The sequence below is a fragment of the Carcharodon carcharias genome, chromosome 21 (assembly GCF_017639515.1).
Source record: "Carcharodon carcharias isolate sCarCar2 chromosome 21, sCarCar2.pri, whole genome shotgun sequence".
Classification (NCBI taxonomy): domain Eukaryota; kingdom Metazoa; phylum Chordata; class Chondrichthyes; order Lamniformes; family Lamnidae; genus Carcharodon; species Carcharodon carcharias.
In genome coordinates, this window is record NC_054487.1 from 86201248 (window position 1) to 86218798 (window position 17551).

The 17551-nt window shown below is 41.3% G+C and overlaps 1 protein-coding gene across 1 annotated transcript in view; it reads left to right on the forward strand.

Moving 5' to 3' along the window:
* Positions 1-17551, forward strand: part of LOC121293225 (PARP1 binding protein) — a 45173-nt gene that overhangs the window by 5341 nt on the left and 22281 nt on the right. Inside the window, exons 2-6 of the mRNA XM_041216072.1 lie at positions 779-936; positions 3457-3690; positions 6524-6628; positions 10880-11050; positions 14178-14332. Coding sequence (XP_041072006.1) covers positions 779-936; positions 3457-3690; positions 6524-6628; positions 10880-11050; positions 14178-14332 — 823 coding nt within the window. The remainder of the gene's footprint in view (positions 1-778; positions 937-3456; positions 3691-6523; positions 6629-10879; positions 11051-14177; positions 14333-17551) is intronic.

Here is a 17551-nt window from a genome sequence, read left to right on the forward strand (position 1 = left end):
CTAGCCTGTATGTAACATTAAAATCTCAACTTGTGCTAATCTTTTTTTCCCATGGGAAGCGGTCATCACAGGCAAGGCCAGCATTTGTTTCCCAACCCTAATTGTTCTTGATCTGAGTGGCTTGCTCGGGCATTTCAGAGGATAGTTAGGAATCAACCACATTGCTGTAGGTCTGGAGTCACATGTAGGCCAGACCAAGTAAGATGGTAGATTTCCTTCCCTAAAGGACTTTAGTGAACCAGATGGATTTTTACAATATCCGTGGTGGGATTTGAATCCATCTTCCCAGAGCATTAGCCTGGGTCCCTGGATTACTAGTCCAGTGATATTATCACCACACCACCTTCTGAAATCTCTCCCTTGCTAATTAATGAGAGAAATGTATTGATCCTGACTAGGTGACTATCTGTATTTATCTAATAAGATTTACATACTGTCTTACTTTTATTACATTAAGTGTGCTATATAAATGCAAGTTGTTGTTTCCAGTGTTTATTTGATGGAGATCTTGTGCAAGCTTTCGTATTGGTTAAATGCAGATTCAGTTTCTTTTCGCTTTGATGCATCAACAAACCCATTCTAGAAAAGAACCTCATTCCACAAAAGGTCACAATATTCTGAACAAAGGATAAGTAGTGCATTCCACGAAAGAGCCTCTGAGATATAGCTGCTATAACGTTCATTCCTCAATTCAATGTCTTAAATAACCTACCTACGGACATGCATCTTGAATTTATAGATGCTTATACAACTTATTGTGGTATTTCTTCACTGTCAGTCAGGGACATGGATTCTCTTCAGCAGAGGGTGTTACAGTTGATAACGAGGTTTCGGAAAGGATGGTGCCAGTTACCCGAGCGTGAGAGAACCACCGTATGTGGTGCAGATAACATGCTGATGGTTTTGCAGCTTGCTATGGCTGAGATAAATAAAGGGGTAAGTTGAGATCGTCAGTGGAATCGAACTTGGATAACACAGGAACAGGAGGAGGCCATTTAGCTCCTCAAGCCTGTCTTGCCACACTGTGGTCATGGCTGATCTGCATTCCTAACTCCATCCATCTACCTTGGCTCCATATCCTTTTATACATATGCTTAGCAAAAACGTGTCACTCCCAGATTCAAAAGTATTAATTGAGTTAGCATCTGTTGCTTTTTATGGGAGAGAACTCCACACTTATGTTAATGTTAAGGATAAACAGGTGGAGAGTATTGATTGACTACGTATCATGAGCACATATAAAAAAGGGACTGCCTCTTTATGTCAATTTAATTGGTTAATTTGTTGATTTATTTATTTTTGTTCCATTGGTTTATTCAAAAGAGTATAAAAATGGGACTGCTGGGTCACTGGTTGTTAGTAGGTAAGAGGCAGACATATGTAATACTTCGTCTGTTAATAAACCAACTATCAAGAAAAGGAAAACAAAAACAGAATTACCTGGAAAAACTCAGCAGGTCTGGCAGCATCGGCGGAGAAGAAAAGAGTTGATGTTTCGAGTCCTCATGACCCTTCGACAGAAGGAGGACTCGAAACGTCAACTCTTTTCTTCTCCGCCGATGCTGCCAGACCTGCTGAGTTTTTCCAGGTAATTCTGTTTTTGTTTTGGATTTCCAGCATCTGCAGTTTTTTTTTTGTTTTTATCAAGAAAAGGATCCTTGTCTAGTTTCATACTTCACCATCTGACTTGGGATCCATTTAACACACTTCTACCACCTTTTGCATGAATAAGCATATCCTAACTTCTCTTCTGAATAGCATAATCCTGATTTTAAGGCTTTGTCACCTCATCCTAGACTCTCCAATTGGTGGAAAAAAATGAGCTATCTACCCTATCTACCCCTTTCAAAGTCCTAAAATCCTCAATCAAATAACCCATTCTGTATTCCATGAATAATTGTTTGAGATTGGCCTAGATTCAAGAGCTAAAGGAGGTGCACAGACAGTTTAGATTGAAATATCTCACACAGTGTGGTGAATATGTTGAATTGAATGTTGAGAAAGGCAGGTGGAGTAGGAAAATTTAAGAGAATTGGATCAACATTTGATGGAGTGGGTGACTGAGGGGTATAGGATTATGGGTCCAGGTGGATTGTAAAGCCATAGCCCTGCAAATGTTTTCTTCATAAATAGAAAGCAAATTCCTTTCTGAAAGTCACTACTGAATCTGCTCCCACCCCCCTTGCACTAAGCGCATTTTGGATCATAACAGAATTCGAAAGAAGGTTGTCAAGACCTTGGAGAGGTCACAGGGAAGATTTATTAGAATGGTATCAGGGATGAGGGACTTCAGTTATGTGAATTTTCAAAGGAGAATTGGATATATATTTGAAAAAGAAAGCTTTGCATGGTTATTAGGGAAGACCTGGGGAGTGAGACTAATTGGGTTACCCTTTTGAAGGGCCAGCATAGGCATAATGGGCTGAATGTCCCCTTATGGCACTGTACTGTTCTATAATTCTATGCTGTTTTAAATATTTCTGAATCCCTCTCAGTTCCTAACAAAGCTGAAAGGTCTTTTATCATTGCTCAGACCTTTGAGACCAGGGGTCAGTTTTGTGGCTCATGTATTTCATTGGACTAAACTAGCCACCATTTTCACTGGTGTGTTTGCCCAGAGGAGGCTGTACAGTTTCAGCATGACACCTTCTGACTTACACCCTATAGAATTCAGCTTCCTGCTTCCTGTTTACTTTGTTTCTCTCCTTTTGCCCAAGTCTATGGACACGTCTAGGTCACATTTAAAGGCAGAATGTGCATTTATATAGGATCTTTCACAACCCGACAGCAGGCCGGACAGCTTTACAACCAATTAAATACTTCACAACAGCAGTGACACTTCAAAATGTAGGACATGATGCAGCCAATTTGTACATGGCAAGATCCCACAGACAGCAATTTTTTTAAAAACGATGTTTGTTGAGGGATAAATATTGACCAGACACTGGAGAGAACTCCCCCTCGTTTTCAGGTAGTGCTGTGGGCTCTTTTATATCTGCTCAAGAGGGTGGGCGATTTAACATCTCATCCAAAAGTAGGCACCTTTGGCTGGGCAGCACTCCCTCAGTGCCACAGTGGAGCATCAGTCTGGATTATGGGACTGCTGGGTCACTGGTTGTTGGTAGGTAAGAGGCAGACATATGTAATGCTTTGTTCTGTCAATAAACCAACCATCAAGAAAAGGATCCTGGATTATTCACAGAGGAACGTGCTACCCACTGAGCCACAGTTGACAGCTAAGAACAGGTCAATTGGGGCCGCATGCAATTCATGATTTAACATTAAACTTTGCTGCAATCTACACCTCATGCTGTGATTGATAGATTGATTGGAATTAAGCCATAACAGTTTATGAAATACTTTTGCAATTTCTAACTTTCTTTAAATCATTTTTTTCCTGTTTTTAACACCTTGATGGGATTTCTGGTTGGACACTGTTTTGCATTTAATCCTTAGTCCTGTGGAGAATTCAACGTAGCCTTGAGTGAACTGCTCCTGTCATGGAAACATTTACTTCTGGAGAAGCTGGAGTTGCTGAGTGAATTTGAAGAGGTGCCAGATGGATACAACAAGGTCCAAAAAGCATACCAGGCTTTTCTGAGCAGGAGTAACTCTGTGGACCTGATAGATGTGTACAAGATTTGTGCCAAATTAAAACCTGAAAGCGATCCTGCGGCAATATTGTCTAAGGTAAGCTGTGTGACTCAAGGGGTAGATAGATAAGTATATGAGGGAAAAAGAAATAACAGCATATGCTGATAGAGTGAGACAGAGTAAGTTAGGAGGAGGTTTGTGTGGAACATTAACGCTGGCCAAATGGCCTGTTTCTCTGCTTTGAATACTATGTAAATTATGCATTTTTTTTTTGTTGGCTGAGGAATAAATATTGACCATACCAAGGAGTGTTGTAATATGGTATCATCTGTTGTGGCTCATTGATGAAAAGGTCTTGAAACTTGTATATTTAAACATGAACCGTTTATTGTTAACCTTTAACTATTTACAGATCCCAGGTTACTATCTTGCATTGTGCTGCTCTTTCTTTTCTTTTTTTCCGGTTTCTGCAAATTAACACCGCTTTGGTGTATTACTGCCACCTACTGTGTTGGAGGAAGAGGTGCAGTGCAATAAAAAAAACCTGAACTCTATGCGCTAATCATGTGAAATATAAAAAACACAGCACAACTTAATAAATATCCCAATACCCAAATTTAACTGCTAAAACACTAGCCACTGTATCACACTGTATACCCTTCTGATGTAAATTAGACGGCATAGTTCCCCTTTCAGCTGCAAACTTAGTACAGTGTAATAAAACATGCTCCACCAATTGCAGGAATCCTTCCTCATACTCCTGACAGAAACCATCAACATGTTTCCCTATTAAATACAGAGATTTATTTAACCCACAGTTCCCATATGATGCTGCTCACCATACAGGCTAGGCTGCTTCTAGAGCGTTCTCTCTAAACTGTTCTCTCAGTCTATTACCATGTGACTCTATGCATCATACCATGAGCAGTGCTATTCTCCAGCCTCACACTAACCCTTACTCTGCTAAGCACCTTTACATTACAATGGCATGCAGGCACATACATCATACAGTAGGAAGAACTCCCTGTTCTTCTTCAGTATAGTGCCATAGGATCTTTCACATCTGTCTATTAGGGCAGTTGGAGCCTCAGTTTAACATCTCATTCTAAGGAGGACAATTGCCCTGGTTAATGGTTATCTCTCGACCAACATCAGTAAAATCAGATTATCTGGTCATTGTGAAATTACTGTTTGTGGGTACTTTGGCAGTAAAGCACTATGTGATATCTTAGGACATGGAAGGTGCTATATAAATGCCTGAGCTTGCGTCTCTCTGGTCCGGATTTTGAAGTCAGTGTCTAAAGAATAGCACTCACTGTTCACCTTATGACTGTTGCCCACAGAGATTTAGCAGGTTTTTAGTGAACTTTTGCTCTAATCCAGTGTCTGTCCCAGCACAGTGTGATGCCTGTGAGGATGACAAGCAATAGCAAGCTCTTCAACCAATCAGATTGAAGAATCCTCACTGAAGTGCATAGAACCTAAACCAATGTGTATAAATTAGATTAAACCTTGTACAGAAACCAAAATGAAGATTGGTAAAGAAAGATGGAATTAAGACAGATAAGAAACAGACATAAAAATAAAAAAGAAAGTGCTTTAATTTTTAAAATAAAAAACTTCCCCATGATAATTGAATTCTGAAGGCATGATACTCCACACTTGTAAAGTTGATTTTCAGAGCTGGAGATGATTTTTGGCTATAATTATGATCTATCACAATGTTAAAATTCACTTATATCTGAATGCACCAGTCCTTTTTTTTTCCAAGTGTGTTTAGTGGATAAATACTCCAACTTCATGCCATTGCAATTCTTTCCATGCTGATTCCTTTGGCAAGGTTCTGAATGACACAGAGATACTCAGATCACAACTTTCAAGTTTTTGTTTTTAACTGCACATGTGCGTATTCCAGAAGTTGCTATCTGATTTACTCAATCATGGTGAGTACTGGTAGCCCCTCATCGTTATTACTAATGTAAAATCCAGGCCTCTCCCTGCCTGTTTGTCTCTCTTGTCTCCCTTCCTTCATTCATTTCATTTATCCATGAGCTGCAGCCTGAAATTATAAGTATTTATACACCTGCACTGCTCTCTCACTCAGCAACAATGGAACACCGATTGATCCAAGGCTGTGATAAAAGCAAAATACTGAGGATGCTGGAAATCTGAAACAAAAACCAAAAAAGCTGGAAAAACTCATGTCTGGCAGCATCTGTGGAGAGATAAACACAGTTAACGTTTCGAGTCCATATGACCCTTCTTCTTAGGGGTCATATGGCCTCAAGACATTGACTCTGTTTCGCTCTCCACAGATGCTGCCAGGCCTGCTGAGTTTTTACAGTATTTTCAGTTTTCGATCCAAGGCTGTGTTTGCTTAACAGCAATTGGGCCCTGTGGCCTTAACGGTTCTAACCTTAGCATCAAAATATTAAAATACACTTGTGTCTGGGCAAAATGGTTGAGCAATGCCACTAAAAATCTGCTGACGACGAACTGAAGAGAAATATCTTTTGGTAGAGTGTAACGTGAAAGTGGAACTTGCTGTCAGAGAATATTTCAGGCAAATAACCTTGGTGATAGTCGATAGGATGAAACTATTTCCACTGGCAACCAGAGGACATTAACTTAAAATGAATAGTAAAAGAAGAGGTGAGAATTCTACTTTTTAACACGGTGAGTTGTTATGATCTAGAACGCAAAGGTGGAGGAAGCCGAGTCGATAATAACGTTCAAGAGAGAATTAGGTAAATACTTGCTGGGTTATTGGGAAAAGACCTGGGGTGTGGGACTAATCGAATGGTTCCTTCAGGGAGCCAGCTGGATGGCATCATTTTAAACTCCGCCATCTGTTTTATCTGATGTAATGTATTTTTGATGTGCTGCTAAGATGTGTATGGGGAACGTAATTAATTGCAAATTCTTTCAGGTGGAACTGTTGGATTTCCTTCTGGGCACTTCGAAAATATTGGAAGATTCCTTTTCTCCAATTCCCACTTCTCCAGCCAATGAGAATCGTCAAGCCATTTCTAAGGTGATACTAAGACGTCTGGGAAACAATTGTTTATGCTTTATTTTAAGTTCTCGGCCATCTTTTGGGCAAGGAATTTTGTCACAATCGTGGGAACGAGGCAAGATAAACAAGGATGAAAATCACTGGGGGAGTGGCAGTAGGTGAATTACTCATTCAGAGAGCTGGTGCAGACACGATGGGCTGAGTGGCCTCCTTCCGTGTTGTATCAGTTCTGTGACTCTGAGGCCCAAGGGTGAATGGGGTGGGAAACAATTGTCAGGCAGATTTGGGAATATTCAAGGCACAATATGTTAGTGAGGGATACAAGAAGAAATTCAGCCTTGATGGCCTGAATGTCTACATGGCTCAGTTGGTAGCACTCTCACCTCTCAGTCAGAAACACTATAATCTAGGTTGACACTTGAGGACTGCAGGATGGTCGCAAGTTGTTTCTTGGGTGAGTCATTAAACTGATGCCCCGTTTGCCTTCTTGGCAGACGTAGAAAGCCCCACAATGCTATTGCAAGAAGAGCAGGGAGTTTAAGTATTCTGGCCGACATCATCCCTCGGCCAATGCCGTGAGCGGAATTTTACAGCCCTGCCACAGCAGGGGCAAGGCCTGAAAATGCAGCAAGCCATTCAAAAGTCCATTGAGTTCAGCGGGATCGAAAAATCCCACTGGCGGGAAAGGCTGTAAAATCCTGCCCCACCTCTTTCAATTTGATGACTTTATTTGTGAATAATTCATTACCACATGGAATAGAATATAACTGTGTTTTGACACAGTAAGTGGTAAATGCCTAACTGCTCAAATCCCAAAGGGAAACTTGAAACAGCTGCCACAACTGTATTGCAATTTGTATTTTTATTTCGAGGTGCGTGCCTTGAATTCAGTAGTAATAAGACCACAGAGTCTTAGAGGTTTTTTTTTACAAAACTAAATTAAATGTTTATTAATAGAAGAAAAGATTTTAAGCACATACATAGGTCTACAAATTACTACCATAATAACTCCTAAACCCTCTAATTAATCTAGCTCCCAGTTACACCTTCAATAAAGCAACAGTAAAGAAAGATAGATTTCAACAGACCCAGGCCATATCCTGGACAGGGATATTCACAATGAGTTTTCTTAGCTTCAGTTCCTGTAGACAACAGCTTGGTGCATAGAAGCTGGAGGCTTTTCACGCTTGTTAGACTTAGAACTAAGTTCTTCACCTTACACCGCATCTCCTTTCTACAGGTTTCTCCTTTTTGATGTAAATTCCATTGTCTCAATATGCCTTTGCAACATTACTTTTTCCATAATATAAATCTTCCATAGTATTCATATTATCTGTAATCTTTGGGAAAAATAAACACACTGTTAGGCTTAGTCCCTTATAAGACTATCTCTTTGAAATTTACAACTCTGGTTTATCTAAAAATGCAAATGTCCCTCACACCTCACATTCTAAAGCTTCAGCCATGTTTAAATATTTAGCATTTCAAACCTACCTTCTCTTTTGAAATCTCAAATGCTCCAGACTAGCTGTCTGCAATTCAATTAAACCCCCCCCCCACCCCACACACACACAACCTCACACAGAGAAACTAATCCAAACCTCACTATTACCCTACCTTTACAGTAAGTCACAATAATATTATGCAAATTATTATATTTTTATGAAAAAGGTAGGGATGTTTTGTTACAGTTGTATAGAGTATTGGTGAGACCACATCTGGACTACTGTGCACAGTTTTGGTCTCCTTAAGAAAGGACATAATTGCACTAGAAGCAGTTCAGAGTAGGTTCACTCGACTGGGATGGGGTGGTGGGGTATATCCTATGAGGAAATATTGGACAGGTCGGTCCTGTATCCAATGGAGTTGAGAAGAATGATCTTATTGAAACATATAAGATCTTGAGGGGACTTGACAGGGTGGATGCTGAAAGGATATTTCCCTTTGTGGGAGAGACTAGACTAGGCTTAAAGGGTCTCTCATTTAAGACAGAGATGAGGAGAAATTTTTCTTTCAGAGGGTCATGTGTTTCTGGAACACTCTTCCCCCAGACAGTAGTAGAGGCAGGGTCTTTGAATATTTTTAAGGCAGAGGTAGATAGATTCTTGATTGACAAGGGAGTCAAAGGCTATTGGGGGTAGGAAGAAAAGTGGAATGGAGACCAGAATCAGATTAACCATTGCCTTATCAAATGGCTGAGCAGGTTCAAGGGGCCGAATGTCCTCCTCCTGCTTCTAATTCGTATGGTCGTACATCTTTCTACATAACCAACCATTGGTTGTGAAACATTTTGAGAAATCCTGAGGATGCACTGAGAGTCTCTACAAATACAAATACCTTCTCTTGGTGCTATAGTGCATTTGATGAAAAGGCAAATGAAAGAAAATGCAAAACTGTAGTTCTAAAGATAGTTCCCATGAGGATAAATAATTGGTAGTCATCAAAAGTCCCTCTTCCTCAAAAGAAAGATATGTCAGGATATGAAGGAGTTGGAAGTGATGGTACAGTTGTACACAGCTTTGGTCAGACACCATCTGGAGTAAGTGTATTCAGTTGTGGGCATTGCACCTCAGGAAGGGTATATTGGCCTTGAAGTGAGTGCAGCACAGATTCACCTGAATGTACTAGGGCTAAAAGGTAAAATTATGAAGGTTGCATAAACTAGGCTTGATTTCCATTGAGTATAAGTGATTTAATTGAGGTGTTTAAGATGATTAAATTATTTGATAGAGTAGATAGAGAAAAACTATTTCCTCTGTTGAGGTGGTGGGAGGAGGGGAGTCCAGACAGAGGACCGTAACTTTAAAATCAGAGCTAGTCCATTCAGTGGTGATGTCAGGAAGCTCTTCTTCACCCAAAGGATAGTAGAAATCTGGAACTCTCTCCCCAAGAAAGCTGTTGAGGCTGAGGGTCAATTGAACATTTCAAAACTGAGATTGCTAGATATTTGTTAGGCTAAAGGTATTAAGATTTATGGAACCAAGGAGGGTAAATGGTGGAACAGGCCTTGATATTAATTGTATGTAAATTGTGTTTCATTGTCTGCAGGTGCTGAGCATTAACTGGGGATTTACTTGTGCTCTCATATAGACACAGAACTTCTCACCATGGCAAATTACGAAACAATGTAACTTCATCTGAAACAGATGGAAACGTGTTTGTACTCGAAAGAGTTACACTGGTTCAGGATGACTAGATCTAATTATAGACACAGAACGAAACTGTGGTTGTTGGGTTAGGAGGTGTATGCATGTAATGTGCAACTCTGGAAATAAAAGCTTATGAACATGTGTAAGATAGGCTCCAGCTCTATCCTTCACTAACTTTCTGGATCATAATACTTGAGGGGCTGAATGTGCTCCACTTTTTCCTATGTTCCTGGCAAATAAATGGGAAGATTTAAGTAGGTTGGGTAATGGTTCTGAAAATCTCCAAGTGAGGGTAATTACTAGAGACCTAATGCTATGTCTGTGAGGGAGAGTTCAAGGGAGAAATGTTCTGTTTAAAAAAAAAAATTGAGCCCGATAATGGTTTTTCTTTTAAGAAAGCAGCAAACCACTTCAGTTGGTTTAATCTTCATTAATTGAAAAGCTGTTCAAGCAGAGATTAAAGAGTATCTACTGATGTGTAGGCGAGTGCTTAGACTCCTGACAGCCCTTGAGTTCCTTCTTACTCTCTCAGCCAATTTTTTATATTTTCAGTTCAAACAGACCCTTGCGAATAATGCTGAATGTTCATGGTAAAATATTTTAAATGTCACGAGCAGCTTTCTCGCTGTAACTTCAAACCTGACCTCTTCAACGTTTAACACAGAGTTTCTTGCACAAGTACAAAGCGAACTTAAATGCCTATCGCTGATATGCCTTTTCTTTCCCCCTCTGTTTACTTTTGATTTCACTTTACGCTCTTCGATCTATTCCAACCCCTTTTCCCTTGCATTGTGTTAGTCCCACGATGTTGCACTGGGAGTGTCAGCCTAGGTTTTGTGCTGAAGTCTCTGAGTGGGATTTGAAGCTAGAACATTCAGACTCAGGAGAGAGTGCTACCCACTGAGCCACAGCTGACACAACAAAAAGACTATCGACCTTCTTAATGCAGCTATTTTCAGTCTTCATCCAAGTTTTAAAAAGATATTCTAATGTTCTGTTAGATTTATAATTTATTGGGAAGTGTAATCTGGCACTCATTTTATCTGGAGACAAAGTAAGTTGTCTGATTATGTAACTGCTGTTAATGTTTTTGTACTGCTGTGTTATATTTCTGCTGCAGTTGGCACCGGCCTTGAGGAAGCTCCTTTGTGATTATTTGAACTTGCTGGTGAACTCAAAGAGCGACCTTGCTCTGGCATGTATCTTCAATATCCCTGAGCGAGGCCTGGGAAGAGCTGCCTTCACTGACCTGAGGCACACTGCATGCAGCAAGCAAACATCACTGTATCTGGTAAAAAAAAAAATCAATCTAAGACAATGTTTTCAATCTTATTCAAGTTGACGTGTTCCTTGATCAACAGCAAATCATGTTTATATATTGCATTTAACATAGTGCTTCTGTGAAGGACCTTAGTGCATTTTACTATCAGATCAAAATTGACACTGAGATATTGAATCATACAATTTTATAGCACAAAAGAGGCCATTTGGAGAGAGTAGGAAAGGTGGCCAGAAGCATGGTTAAAGAGGTAGGTTTTAAGATTTGCAATGAGCTTCAGGGAGGGAATTACCTGGATTAGGGCTGAGGCAGCTAAAGATAAAATCTCCACTGGTGGATGTGCCAGAATTGATGGGATGCAGGCTTTAACAGAGTTGTAGGACTGGAGGAAATAGGAAGGGGTGAGGGAACTGAACACAAGGACGAGAATTTTTAAATCGAGGTCTTGCCGGACCGTGGCTTGATGTAGATCATTGAGTACAGGGGAGATAGGTAAAATGGAATTGATGAGAGCACATTAACTGGCCAATCGTGAAATATACAGATAGTATCACATTTGGCATGTAATACATTTAAGAAAACCGATAACCATTGACCTGTTTTTCAGGAGAAAATTTCAATTGTGACTCAATGGTAGCACTCTCATCTCAGAGTCAGAGGATTCTGTGACCAGACGCCAGCCCAGAGACTTGAGCATATGCTGCAATATTGACAGGATGCTGCACTGTCAGAGGTGCCATGCTTTGGATGCAAACTTAAATCAAGCCCCCATCTGCCCCCTCAGGTGGATGTAAAAGATCATGTGATATTAGTCTAAGAGCAGGAAATTCTCCCTGCTGCCCTGGACCTATGTTCAATCCTCAACCAGCATCACTTAAACAGATTATCTGGTCATTTACTTCAATGCTGTTTGTTTGAGTTTGCTGAGTGCAAATTGGCACACAGGTTAAGTGGAGATTTAGCCAAGGTGTTCAAAGTCATGAAGGATTTTGATAAAGTAAATAAAAAGAAATTGTTTCCACTGGCAGGAGAGCAATGAGTTTTTTTTTTCCGCTGTAATGTGTTAAGGTCTGGAAGGCACCGCCTGAAAGGGCAGATTCAATAATAACATTTAAAAGGTAATTGGAGAAAAATGTGCAGGGGTTTAGGGGTAATTGGATAGCTTTTTCAAAGAGCTGGCACAAATACAGTGGGTTGAATGGCCTCCTCTGCTGCATTATGCTATAATTCTATAGTTACAACACTTCAAAAGTACTTCATTGGCTGCAAAGCACATTGGTACATCCTGAGGCCAAGAAAGAGCTTGCATTTACATAGTGCCTATCTTTAGCTTGTCAACACCTGCTAAACAAAAGCCATAATTTGTCACAAAGTATTCACTTGGTGTTAATTTACAGTGAAAAAAACTGCAACAAAATCTCACTTATGCTTTTAACTAAATAGCTGCCACAGTGCTATCCATCTCCTGCACTTACATTAACAGCTATGGAGGAATTAAGGACATTATAGGAGTTGGAGGAGGCCGTTCAGCACTTTGAGCCTTCTCCACAATCATCCTTCATCCTTTGATATCTCTAGATTATTGCAACACACTTCTGACTGGCCCCCATCTTTCAAATAAACATAAAAGCCATTCAAACCCCTGCTGCCTTTATCCAAACTCTCATGCCAAGCCCCATTACTGCCCTGCTTTCTGACCTTCATTGGCTCCTGGTTAAAATTCTTATCCTTGTTTTCAAGTCCTTCCATGGCCTTGCCCCTTGCTACCTCTGTAATCTCCTCTGGTCCTACAACCCTCCTAGATATCTGCACTCATCTAATTCTGGCCTCCATTGAATCCCCATTTTAACTGCTCCACCAATATTAGCCATGCCTACAGGTGTCGAGGCATTAAGCCCTGGAATTTCCTTCTTACTTTCTACTTCTTAAGACTCTCCATAAAACCTACGTCCTTGAGCAACTTTTTGGTCACTTTTCCTAATATTTCCTTGCATGTTGTTGTGTACAATTTGTTGAATACCATCCTGTGACATGCCTTAGGATGTGTTACAATGGTAAAGGCACTACACAAATACAAGTTCTTGTTGCTATCCTTACTTGGAAGCAATCTGTATCCAAATGCAGCAAGACCTGGACAATATCCAGGCTTGGGCTGACAAGTGGCAAGTAACATTCACGCCACATAAGTGCCAGGCAATGACCATCTCCAACAATAGAGAATCTAACCATCGCCCCTTGACATTCAATGGCATTACCATCACTGAATCCCCCCACTATCAACATCCTGGGGGTTACCATTGACCAGAAGCTGAACTGGACTAGCTATATAAACACAAGTGCAGGTCAGAGGCTAGGAGTCCTGTGACGAGTAACTCACCTCCTGACTCCCCAAAGCCTGTCCACCATCTACAAGGCACAAGTCAGGAATGTGTGGAATACTCCCCACTTGCCTGGATGAGTGCAGCTCCCACAACACTCAATAAGCTTGACACTATCCAAGACAAAGCAGCCCACTTGACCCTCCATCCACCACCTTCGACATCCAGCTCCTCCATCACCAACGCACAGTGACAGCAGTGTGTACCATCTACAAGATGCACTTCAGGAACTCACCAAGGCTCCTTCGACAGCACCTTCCAAACCTGTGACCACGACCATCTAGAAAGACAAGGGCAGCAGATAGATGGAAACACCACAACCTGGAAGTTCCCCTCCAAGTCACTCACCATCCTGACTTGGAAATATATCACCGTTCCTTCACTATCACTGGGTCAAAATTCTGTAACTCCCTCCCCAACAGCACTATGGGTGTACCTACACCACATGGACTGCAGCGGCTGAAAAAGGCAGCTCACCCCCACCTTAATAAGGGCAAGCAATAAAAATGCTGGTGTAGCCAGTGATGTCCACATCCTGTGAAAGGATTTTTAAAAATTAGTGCCTCTGCCACTAAAACTATAACCTAGAACATGTCCTCGACTACTGACAGTGCCAGGCATGTGAACTGGGTAAAGAGATTGCCAAAGCTCATTTATTGCCTTGCACCACTGCTCTGGGAGTACAGCAGCTCATGTTTATATCCAACTTGCTTGTATGTAATATAACAGTGTGTTTACTTTTCCCTCTTCCCCACCTCAAGGCTGCAACATCCTTTGTTAGATGTTTGGAACTTGGAGGAAGAAGTTATGCTCCTTCAGATAAAGATCCGCTGATGCAGCACGTCAATGGACTTCTAGACTTTGTGCATTTCATAGACAAGTTGCAAGAAATAATGGGAGAAACATCAGACTCCAGGTAATCAAACATCTCAGCAGCTTATGAATTGAATGAGACATGATGCGCTTTTATAATAATCACAAAGACACTGGGGTAAGTTTAATGATGGACAAACAGCCTTTATATTTACCACAACATTGACTTCATCCAACCTTACAGCTCAGAAGGAGGCCATTCAGCCCATTGTTCCTGTTCTGGCTCTTTGACAGAGGTATACAATTAATCCAATTTGTCTGTTCTTTTTCCTCATAGTCATGTAAATGTTCTCCCTTTCATATATTTATCTAATTTCCTTATGAATATAACTCATAAATCTGCTTCCACCAGCCTTTCAGACAGTGCATTCCAGATTATAATACCTGCTGTGTCTTTTTGTAAAAATCCACATCTCACATTTTGTCAATTATCTTTTTAAACTCTCTGCCCTTGGTTACTGAACCTTCCATCATTAGAAACAGAAAATAACCTCATGATTTTGAACCTATTAAATCTCCCTTTAACCTTCTCTGTTTCATGATCAGCAGCCCCAACATCTCCTGTGTCTCCACACATGTCGCTCATCTCTGGCACCATTCTATTAACTCATCTCTGATCTTTCCCAAGACTTTGATATCTTTCCTAAACTGTGGTGTCCAGAATTGGACATGATGCTCCAACAGTGCACACCAGGCATGTTGATAGTGGGAAAGATTTCAGCTGTAGAACCTTCCTCGAAGCTGGAAGACAAACAAGATTTCTAGTTCCAATTCTGCTGACGGATCTGCACATGAACTGATCCTTTTTTGTAGTTGTTGATGGACTCACTGTGCATCACCAATGTTTCCTGTTTTCACTTAACACTTGAATATAGGATATGGCAGGCTTGTTGGTTTTTTTTTACTGCCACTGTGTGTTGGTGGTGGAGGGAGTGAATGTTTGTGGATTTGGTGCCAATCAAGCAGGCTACTTTTCTTGGATGGTGTCAAGCTTCTTGAATGTTGTGGGAGTTGTACCCATCCAGGCAAGTGGAGAGTATTCTATCACACTCCTGACTTGTGCCTTGTAAATAGTGAACAGGCTTTGGGGAGTCAGGAGGTGAGTTACTCGCCGCAGGATTCCTGGCCTCTGACTGGCTCTTGTAGCCACAGTATTTATATGGCTGGTCCAGTTCAGTTTCTGATCAATGGCAACTCCCCCAGGATATTGATAATTGGGTATTCAGTGATGGTAATGCCATTGAATGTCATGGGTGATGGCTAGATTCTCTCTTGTTGGAAATGGTCAATGCCTGACACTTGTATGGCACATATGTTACTTGCCACTTGTCAACTCAAGTCTGGATATTGTCCAGGACTTGCTGCATTTGGACAAGGACTGCTTCAGTATCTGAGGAGTCACAAATGGTGCTGAACATTGTGCAATCATCAGTGAACATCCCCACTTCTGACCTTATGATGGGGCGAAGGGGATTGATGAAGCAGCTGAAGATGGTTGTGCCGAGTACACTACCCTAGGCCCAACTAGACTCGAAACCCACATGTCGGGAGCTCAAATCCCACCAAGGCAGCTTTTGAATTTCAATATTTCTGACAGTTTCTGGACTGTCACCAGCAAAAAACACAACTGGTTCATCAGTGAAGGGAAACTGCCAGCCCTACCTGCTCTAGGGCTACAGGTGACTCCAGTCTCACACCCTGGCTGATCCCTAATGTCTCAGAGCAACTTGGGTGGGCAATAAATGCTGCCTCACCAGTGTTGCCACTTTCCAAGAATGAAATAAACCATGCATTTTTGTTTATTCAATCTCTGCTTTAGAAATTCAATTTGAAGCTTCATATTAAGAGTAAGCATTAACAGTCGAGGCTAACTGAGCCATTGTTACAAAATTACTTTATGTTTCACTGATTGGATAAGGACAAAAATGAAACTGGGGGTGGATTCCACTACTCTCTCTGATGGCGAGCTTGGAGGTGGGAAGGAGACGTAATGAGGCACGATGGTGACATTGCCAGAACCCTGCCACCTCCCCACCTCTGCCAGTGTTAACTTCTGGGCAGGAGTCAACCTTCCTGCCCTTCAGCCAACTGAGGCCCTCTGATTGGCTGGCAGCTCTTGGTAGGCAAGACCCCAGCCTCTGGGTTCTCGATTCCAGGAGTAGGCCCGCTGCTGGCCTTGGCACTGCCTGATTGGCACGTGGTTCGACAGGCCTCCTGGAAACGAGGCAACGTGGGCCTGTTGCTGGCTCCTGTGGGGGTTGCAGGTTGGAGATGGGAGGTAAGTGGCCTGTTAATGAACAGAGCAAAAACCTTGCAGCAGAGAAACACAATTGCTTTGGCTCAAGAGGCACAAGGGAAGTGTTACCCTTGCAGTCCAGTTAAATTCGGGCTTATAAACAGTTGAATAGAACTGTGTTCCTTTACAAAGTAAATGCTTTGATTTTTATAACCCCTTATGCAATATACGAATGTAGATTTTCCATACACGGAAAGTTTTGCAAAGAGAGAGCTGTAACATGAAGCAGTGATTATTCTCAATTTAGGGAAGGCCAAAAAGTGTAACTTGTACCTCTTTCAAAGAGCCAGCACAGACTTGAGGGGCCAAATGGCCTCCTTCTGTGCTGTATGACTCCAGCTGAAAGCAAAGCACTGCTTTTCAAATCAGAAATAGCTGATTTACTGTTTAAAGCAAGGCTTGACTTGAAAATAAACTTGAAATAAAGAACCAGGAGAGAGACAAAATGGCTTGTCAGATTTTATATACTGAATGCCAAAGTGAAAAATGCTGAGTTTGCATTGACTGGAAAATCAAATTGTGTTTCATTCTTGGAATGAGCACTGAGCAGCTGTTGAAGTTAATCCACCTCCATTTAGTCCCTAAAAATCGTAAGAATCCATGTGTTTAATCAATCAGCTGTGTCATGATTACAGCACACAGACAGCTAACATGGAAATAATTGAAACTAATTGAGTTACATTAAGTGGTGTTCTTTACACAGACTCTATTATGTAACTCTGTTCTGTTGCCCTTTTTTTTAATTTGCGTCATAAAATTTGTGTATGTACATCTGACCAAATCCTAGGGAGGGCCTAAACGCTCCCCAGCTGTTGCAGTGGCCTACAGCTGTATGTTGGCCTGCAGTCTGCCAGAACAGCCACAGACTTGGCTGTGACCTGCACACTCACTGGGCCCCAGCTTTTTTAATGTGAGTATCTGGGCTGGTTCAAACATAGGAGCTGATAGACAGGGAAAAAGGACAGA